Source organism: Theobroma umbraticum, unplaced genomic scaffold, assembly GCF_002168275.2.
Source record: "Theobroma umbraticum cultivar Fairchild unplaced genomic scaffold, ASM216827v3 scaffold_204.0, whole genome shotgun sequence".
Lineage (NCBI taxonomy): Eukaryota > Viridiplantae > Streptophyta > Magnoliopsida > Malvales > Malvaceae > Theobroma > Theobroma umbraticum.
Window position 1 is genome coordinate 5750820 of NW_018397267.1, and position 9219 is coordinate 5760038.

The following is a 9219-nucleotide window of genomic DNA, read 5'->3' on the forward strand; positions in this document are numbered from 1 at the left end:
TACTCTGATACCACTTTGTCACAGGATCATTACTCTTTCTCCCATAAACAGGTTTATAGGGATGTGTAGCATACTCGCTTATAAGGAGTCTAAGACCTCTTAATCTTGTCTGATGTGAGATAGAGTCACTTTGCTTGTGACATAAGGACATGGATGAAAAATAACAACGGTACCACTGGTTATGATTCTCGAAAACAAGTCATCACTGGATGAATAAGCGAAAACAGAAAATGACAGATATACCCATCCCTACGTATTATATAAATATTAAATTGCAGAGACAGTTGTTCGGTCTCCACGCTTTCCACTATTTCCAATGCTATCTCTGTCTCTCAAGAGGACGCTTCAGACCTCTCTCTCAGATCTCCTGTTTAATTTTATTTATTTCCAGAAATTTTAGGTAATTATTCCCTTTTTTTTTTTGCCTACTTTAGGTAATTATCTGATTTCTGTTTGGTGTCTGGATTTGCATGGTTTTCACTTTCTAGCCCAAAATTAATGTAATCTAGAAAAAGAATTCACATTTATTTTATTCAAATATGTCTTTTTTTTCACTTTCTAACTGATAATTGTATTCACATTTTTTGTTACGTACTGTTTGGTTGTTGAGAATGTTGAGTATAGGAGAAAAATGGAAAAGAAAACTTGATAATTTTGTTGTTGTTTGATTTATAAATTACAAATTTATAAGGGAAAAAAAAGTAATTTTAGGGAACTTGGTTGTCCTCTACACTTTTTCTTGATGAATTGGGAATTTGTATTTAAGATTAATCCAGCTTTAAGCTAATTTCTTTGTTCCCTTATTAAAATTGGATTTTCCATCGTTTATAGATTCATTTGGTTGCTAAGAAAACTCAGGATAATAAAGAAGATAAGATGTGGAAATATTATGATTTGTTTTGTTTTGATGTCTGGGAAATGAAAAGCTTTGTTCTCTTCACTGGGAAAAGTAAAAAGGAACATTGTTTTATTCTTCTTTTGGTCTCCTAGAAAATTCAAAGAACATGATCTTGGAATGGTTTTTCCGGGCTAGTAAAATTATGGTCCTTCCTATCATGTATATGCTTTCATGTTCACTTCCAATTATGAAACAAGAAGAAAGTAGTTTAGTCAATCTTCATTATTTTTCTTATAGGAGAGAAACAAATATGAAATACACAGTTAGGTGATTGACAACTTGTAAATTTTGTTACCTTTCAGGCTGCCTTTGAAAATTACTCATAATGGTTGATAGCAATGCATCTTCTGGTTCACCTGAGGATACCCCAAATCCTAATCCTGATGGAAATGCACCTTCCGAGAGTGACCTTGCACTTGATGCACTAGCTCAAAAGGTTCAAGAGTCACTTGGCCTTGAGAGGAGACACAAGTTTTGGGAATCCCAGCCTGTTGGGCAGTTCAAAGACTTGGGAGATTCCAGTTTGCCTGAAGGCCCTATTGAAGCTCCAACACCTTTATCTGAAGTCAGGCAGGAGCCATACAATCTTCCAAGCATGTATGAGTGGGTCACTTGTGATATTGACTCTGACGAGATGTGCACCGAGGTCTACAAACTTCTGGCAAATAACTATGTTGAAGATGATGAGAACATGTTCAGATTTAATTATTCAAAGGAGTTTCTGCACTGGGCTCTTCGGCCCCCTGGTTATTTCAAGAGTTGGCACATTGGTGTCCGTGTCAAAAATTCAAAGAAGTTAGTTGCTTTCATTACAGGTGTCCCAGCAAGAATCCGGGTCCGTGATGACGTTGTTAACATGGCAGAGGTCAATTTTCTATGTGTTCATAAAAAGCTCAGATCAAAAAGGCTTGCTCCTGTCATGATTAAAGAGGTGACAAGGAGAGTTCACTTGGAGAATATCTGGCAAGCGGCATATACTGCTGGAATTGTTATTCCAACGCCAATAACTTCTTGTCAATATTGGCATAGATCTTTGAATCCAAAGAAGCTGATTGAAGTTGGGTTTTCTAGACTTGGTGCAAGGATGACTATGAGCCGGACAATTAAGCTTTACAAGTTACCTGAATCGACAGTCACACCTGGGTTCAGGAAAATGGAGCTTCGTGATGTTCCTGCAGTTACACGACTACTCAGGAATTATTTGAGCCAGTTTGTGGTTGCACCTGATTTCAGTGAACATGATGCGGAGCATTGGCTTCTTCCTACTGAGGGTGTTGTAGACAGTTATATTGTTGAAAGCTCCGAGACCCACGAGATTACTGATTTCTGCAGTTTCTACACACTTCCCTCATCAATCCTTGGAAACCAGAATCATTCAACTCTGAAGGCAGCATATTCATATTATAACATTTCTACAAAGACCTCTCTGCTTCAACTGATGAACGATGCTCTTATTGTGGCAAAACAGAAAGACTTTGATGTTTTCAATGCATTGGAGGTCATGCATAATGAATCTTTCTTGAAGGAACTGAAATTTGGGCCAGGCGATGGAAGTCTTCACTATTATCTTTACAATTATAGGATAAGGAAAACACTAAACCCATCAGAACTTGGTCTTGTACTCCTCTAGGCTTGTTGTTCTCCAACAAGTTAAATGGAAATTTTGCTGTTGATTGGTTGTGAGGTTGAATCATGGCAACCCTTGGTTAGTCTTTAGACCTCATCTTACCATTAAAAACAAACCGATGTTTGTGAATTTTCTTTTGCATAGAGGATTTACAGGCATGGATCCTTAAAGCCTCAGACTCTTGGAACAAATTTTCTGTATATTTAAATATTTTGGCTTTTTTTCATCCATTATTTATGAAATTTAGAAACAGGGTAGTAAAATCAATTATGGACTAGCTATCTACACTTCACAATGGATTTAGTCCTAGTCGTCTGGGTCCTGGGTCCAAGAAAAAGCCCAATCAGCCAAACTCATGCACTGGTTTTGACTTTGAGACAAATGGGCTCAAACAAGCCCACTTGAGGTATTCAATGAAAATATTGTTGGTGCATGTAGCTCCAATGGTAGACAAGATAGAAAATATATATTAATGAAAAAGCATAGATCTATGTGGCCTGTCATGTTTAATAATAAGCATAATAATAGCAATAATAAATAATATAATGAATGGCCCAAAGCAAAGCGATTAAAAAGCTTAGCAGATCGCCATCTTTTGCTTTCTTCGTTTAGAAGAATCCTCCATTGCTGAGTAATCATATTCCATTAACAAAGCCAAAACTAGTATAACGTAGTACAAATGTGAAACTTTATAAAAATTATCCATTGCATGTAGACCACAAAGGTCAACTCAACATCAAAGACCCAATTTAAAAGAGTTTGTGCCTAATAAGTTTAAAAATTAATGCCAAACTCATTTACTTTATTCTTATCTTTTTGAGCTATTACATGTTTTATTGGAATCTTAATAATATGCTCTTCTGTTTTGTTTTTTTTTTTTAATTTTCTTCTCATTTGAAGTTGAAAATATGCTTGCTTTTTGAAGTATTGAATTAACTTTGCTTGACTGAATGTGAGAAAGTGAGAATAGAAGAAAGAATATGCAAAGGGCAAAATGTTTTAAGGGTGTACACCTGCCAGCTAAGTTCATACTCCTTCACCTTATTTCCATTAATTTGTCCAATACTTAGGGCCACAAGGTTAAAGTTATCATGTAGGAGACTGTTAGTACAAACATTATGCTTGAAATTTTTTTTGAATTATTTTAAAAATATTTAAATAATTTTTTATTTTTATATTTATTTAATCAAATCTTTATATTTTATTTTAAATAAAATAGATTCATATGTCTAATAATTTATTAATTGTTATTAGTTAAAACGTCAATTATTATGTTAATACTTGCATAACACTGTCTTAACAATGATATAAATAATGAAAATGTCATATGATCATTTATTATAGTATATCAAAATATCACGTTAGCGTTACATGATCATAGAATAACAAACGATATTTTATTTTATAATAATTAATCAATTATTAATTATAAAAGTATACTTAATTTAAAATAAAAAAATAAAATTTTAATTGAATACAATAAAAAAAATTTATTTGAGTCTTTTAAATAATTTAAAAGCCTTTGTAAGTATTATACTCATTTAAAATATGCATCTTTGTATGTTTTTGGCAATTAAAAGATGCATTATATTTATGTATAAATATATATAAAAAAAACCTCACATTAAAGGCTACTTTCATTGAAACAAAATAAATTTAAAAGTTCATTAACTTTAAATAAATAAAGGTTAGTACCAATTACTTCCAAATGATGGGAACTTCTTCTCTTTTTTTTTTTAGACTTGAGAGCATTATTTTCAATTTTTTACTTTTTTTTTTTGAAACTGTGCATATAACAAAGTAAAAAAAAAATATTATATGGGGCAGCCCAATTAAGAGTTACTATGCCTATTTTTTTTTTCTACAAAAATCAAAACATTTGCTGAATGAATTTGAGTGTGCCGTAGGAGGAGAAGAAATCTTAATTGTAATAAAAGTAGAAAAGGAAGGGCAAAAGGGGGAAATAAGGGGAGAAAGGAAAAGGGTTTTGGGGTGGGGGAAGGAGTAGTAGTAGTTCTAGTAGGCCACGGCCACAAGTGGAAAAGGATATAAAACCTAAACACAATCGATACGCAGTTTATTGCTACCAACACTGAACAGCGCTCTCTCCTCTCTTCTCTTTTTTTTTTTTCCTTAAAACTCCACGGCGCAGATCCGAGGAGTTTGGGAAACCCTAACTCTCTCTCTAAATCTCAACCGAAAAAGCCTCCCAAAAACTACCCCTTTTCACCTCTCTCTCTGTCTCTCTATCTCCTCAACAAATCCACCCACTCCCTAAAACACTTTCTTTCTTCTCTTGCAGTAGCTATCTTCATCTGCTTCAAGGTTGCTATTTTCTCTCTCTCTATCATTCTATCTTATCTTTCTTGGGTTTCGTCTTTCTTTTCCTGGGTGTGTGTTTGATTGTTTTCCTGTTGGTTTTATGTTTTCCTTTTGGTTGGATTCGATTTGATGTTTATTGGATTTAGTTTTACTGTTTGGGATCTGGGTTTTGATCTGTTTTCTTTGTATGTTTTTGGGTTTTCGTTTTTGAGATTGATTAGTTCATGTTGAGAATTTTTATGTTTTCCTTCTATTTTTTTTTCTAAAGTTGTTTTTTTAGTTTGGGATTTGGGAAATTAACAAGTTTAGTCTTTGCCAGACTAAGCTCTCTTATAACCTTGCTATATTTATTTCTCAATAAATAAACTTTATTGGAGGTTGAAGCGGAAAAGAAGTAAAAAAAGTGTTTTTAGGGTTTGTATTGTATATTCCAAATAGTAGGAATTTTAAGGTTATAGTTATATGAGCTTCTATTGTAGAAAAGTATTTATATGCTGTTCTGATTGTAAACAGATCTTAACTGTCAATGTTTTAACTTCTAACTTGGGCTCAAAATCTTACAATTAGCTTATGTTCGGTGGTTATTCTCTGACTAAGCAAATTCTTGATTCTTGGTATTTGGTATTGGGAAAACGTTATGATGGTATGTAAAAAACATAATGATGCTAAAGTGTTTGATGATAGTTTAGTTTTAATGTGTTGCTTCGCTGTAACTCTGAACTTGATAGATAACAAGTTTGGAATTTTTTGGTCTGAGTTGAATGTGTAATCACTGTCACTGTTCAAATGGATGAGAGTGTGTGACCTGGCTTTAGAAGATTCTAGGACTGATTTTGATGTCTTTCCCAACTTTTAGGATTAATTAACTTAGGTAATAGTCAATCATCCGTCAACCTGTGTACTCATCAGAATGAATGTATAATTAACAAAGCAGGTTTTCTTATTTGCCTAGAATATTAAAACCCTTTTGTGAACTAACCAATGGTGATGAGTGATGGTTATGTGTTCCTAAGACAGTTTCATCAGTATGTGTCTTATGTAGTACTATTTAAAGATTTGGTGATAACAATTTGTTAAACAGTACGTGTCTCATGTAGTATTTTTTAAAGATTTGGTGATAACAATTTGTTAAACTCTCTCCTTTGAAGTTCATGGCCCTGGGTGAATTTTGGAGAGATGGGCAATGGTGTCTGGTAAAGGATTTTTGTCCAAAATGGCAGATACCAATTTCCCCTTTGTGTATCTTCTCCAGATACTGAATCAGAAGTTAATGCTTGTGCTCCTTGTCCTCTGGTGTGCAAGTTTGGCTCTTCTGTTACATTTTTCTCAATATTAAAAGGCTCTGACTTATGTTTTTTTGAAAATTAAACATCTTTCAAACATTAACTGTCTGATTAGATTTGTTGGTATTTGTATATTATGCAACATCTTGATTACCTATGATATCTTTATTCTGAAAGCTAAAATCACCGTCTACAGCTGAGCTGAACTTTGCTAACCAAGCTTCATTCTTTGTTTCCTCTGCACAGTCATGGCAGGTTTGGCACCAGAAGGATCCCAATTTGATGCTCGTCAATATGATCAGAAAATGTCTGAGTTGTAAGTTTTTGTTTGTGGACCACATGCTTTCCTCCCTTTGCATATGTCTTTCTTATAAAGCAAAAAAAAAAAGAAAAAAGAAACTACTATTTGCTTTACAACTTGGTGATGCTTATATGTAGTGAAAATTCAAATGGAACAGGCTTCAAACTGATGGAGATGAGTTTTTCACAAGTTATGATGAAGTTTATGACAGTTTTGATTCAATGGGACTTCAAGAGAACCTTTTGAGGGGTATCTATGCATATGGTAGGTGGGACTTTTAAAAGAAAATTATAAGTTCTGTCAGCTTTTATAAACTCTTAAAGTATCCTAGCGTGCTATTTGTTTGGACATCTATAATTTTTCAATGCTTTAATTTTTGCTGAATCCATTGTCCAAAATATTTTCCAAGGTTTTGAGAAGCCTTCTGCAATTCAGCAAAGAGGAATTGTTCCTTTCTGCAAGGGTCTTGATGTAATTCAGCAGGCACAGTCTGGAACTGGGAAGACAGCAACTTTCTGCTCTGGAATTCTACAGCAACTTGACTATGGTGTAGTCCAATGCCAGGCTCTGGTTTTGGCTCCCACTAGGGAGTTGGCACAACAGATTGAGAAGGTGATGCGGGCACTGGGTGATTACCTTGGTGTGAAGGTCCATGCTTGTGTTGGTGGGACAAGTGTTCGAGAGGATCAACGCATTCTTCAAAGTGGTGTTCATGTTGTTGTTGGCACTCCGGGTCGTGTCTTTGACATGTTGAGAAGGCAGTCACTTCGACCAGATTATATTAAGATGTTTGTCTTGGATGAGGCTGATGAAATGCTTTCTCGTGGTTTTAAGGATCAGGTTTGTTATTTCCATCATGTTCTTTTAATGATTATGAGGTTTGGAAGCTCTGGTTTTGATATTTTGTGCTCTAATAATGTTGTTATCTCTGTCAGATCTATGATATTTTCCAGCAGCTGCCAGCCAAGATTCAGGTTGGAGTATTTTCTGCCACAATGCCACCAGAAGCCCTTGAGATCACTAGGAAGTTCATGAACAAACCTGTGAGAATTTTGGTTAAGCGTGATGAGCTCACCCTTGAGGGTATCAAGCAGTTTTATGTGAATGTTGAAAAGGAAGAGTGGAAGCTTGAAACTCTCTGTGATCTCTATGAGACCCTGGCCATCACCCAGAGTGTCATTTTTGTGAACACCAGGCGCAAGGTTGACTGGCTAACTGACAAGATGCGAAGTCGTGACCACACAGTTTCTGCCACCCATGGAGACATGGACCAGAATACGCGTGACATTATAATGCGTGAATTCCGTTCTGGTTCTTCTCGTGTTCTCATCACTACTGATCTCCTGGCTCGTGGTATTGATGTGCAGCAAGTCTCTCTTGTCATAAACTATGATCTGCCGACTCAACCAGAAAACTACCTCCACCGTATTGGACGAAGTGGAAGGTTTGGAAGAAAAGGTGTGGCCATTAACTTTGTGACTAGGGATGATGAGAGAATGCTGTTTGACATCCAGAAATTCTACAATGTGGTTGTCGAGGAGCTGCCGTCAAACGTTGCTGATCTCCTTTGATGAGATTACCCATTTTGAAGATTGTTGAGGCAAGGGGTTTTGTTGTTTTGCAAGTACTATTTAACGTGCTCTTTTCTTTTTCTTTTCCCATCTAGTGTCTTAAGTTAATGTTGTTCTTAAACATATCTGACCATTTAATGATATGGGTCTTGCACAATTGCTACATAAAGATTGTCCAGTTTTGCCCACTCCGTGGTGGTGGGTTTATGTTATTTCAAGTTTTGATGCGGTTAGGTTTTTGGATTGTATGTTGCTATTAGTATTTTATCCTTATATATAAATTATTAAAGGCTGTTACTGGTAGTTGATTGATCCTCAGCTCCCTTTAGATTTAGTAGCACATTTCTTTGAATGCATGTTCTTTGCTACCGTGGCCTGATGAGTAAGGTATTTCATTGCTTTGGCGAGGTTAGTAACAACTCATTGAAGTATATGTTCTGCATTTTCGGAGATGTTGAGACTTATTATTTTGTTGTATTGAAATCTCAGGTAGGCCAAACTGGTTCTGTTATTCTTATAGGCATTGAACGCAATGATAGGCTTTTGATTGGATTGGTTCAGTTGGTTGATTCGTTTAATGGATGAGACTTGGCTCCTTTTAACTACATTCAATTAGTTTGAAGAACGTTGGTTGATTGAACTGATGAGGGCGGAGGGGCCACTTCCTCCTTTTTCTTCCTTTCCCCATTCTTTCTATTGTTAATTCTTTTTTGCCTTCCCTTGGGCAGGATTTAGTCAGTAGTTTAAGCCTGCCCCTTTTGCACGGCAGAGGTGAGATAAGAGTATTCCATGTTTAAAAATTGATTAAATTCGAGAATAGAATAGAGATTAGAGTCACAAGGTGGTTAAATAATCACACTAATAGAGCAATTGCGTCACGCGTAAGCATTTATCAAATGAAATTGCTCCCAATCTTGCATTACTTAAGTCCTTGGAAGTAAGATATCATTGGATCACTGGTCTGTGTCTTTACCTCTACGGTGTTGTTTGATTACTTGGGCAGCTTTCCATATGTTACGTTGGTCGGTGCCCTTTGGATTCCATATTCAGCTAATCTTGTAAGATATAAGATTAGACAATGTGAAACATGCCATGAGCTAGGGGTCCCCTGGAACAGCCGTTTAGATGCCGCGTAAGAACTATGATAGGGTATATGATTTCTCCGGAGAGGCAGATACAACACAACCCTTTCCATCAACTTGGAGAGTTCATAATGG

At 35.6% G+C, this 9219-nt stretch overlaps 1 protein-coding gene, 1 non-coding gene and 1 pseudogene across 3 annotated transcripts; all 3 read left to right on the forward strand.

Annotated features, from left to right (window-relative positions):
* Positions 1 to 246: 246 nt before the first annotated feature.
* LOC110424034 (glycylpeptide N-tetradecanoyltransferase 1 pseudogene) lies at positions 247 to 2751 on the forward strand (annotated as a pseudogene). Its single transcript, XR_016351745.1, has 2 exons — positions 247 to 400; positions 1201 to 2751. The product of XR_016351745.1 is annotated as a glycylpeptide N-tetradecanoyltransferase 1 pseudogene (transcript).
* Positions 2752 to 4589: 1838 nt separating this feature from the next.
* LOC110424436 (eukaryotic initiation factor 4A-14) lies at positions 4590 to 8314 on the forward strand. Its single transcript, XM_021438995.2, has 5 exons — positions 4590 to 4850; positions 6377 to 6446; positions 6589 to 6695; positions 6841 to 7271; positions 7367 to 8314. Exons 2-5 carry the CDS (start codon positions 6379 to 6381, stop codon positions 8000 to 8002), a joined length of 1242 nt encoding a protein of 413 aa, XP_021294670.1. The 5' UTR covers positions 4590 to 4850; positions 6377 to 6378; the 3' UTR covers positions 8003 to 8314.
* On the forward strand, positions 6067 to 6170 carry LOC149526709 (small nucleolar RNA snoR98). Its single transcript, XR_016351781.1, has one exon. It is a non-coding gene; the product is annotated as a small nucleolar RNA snoR98 (small nucleolar RNA).
* Positions 8315 to 9219: the final 905 nt, after the last annotated feature.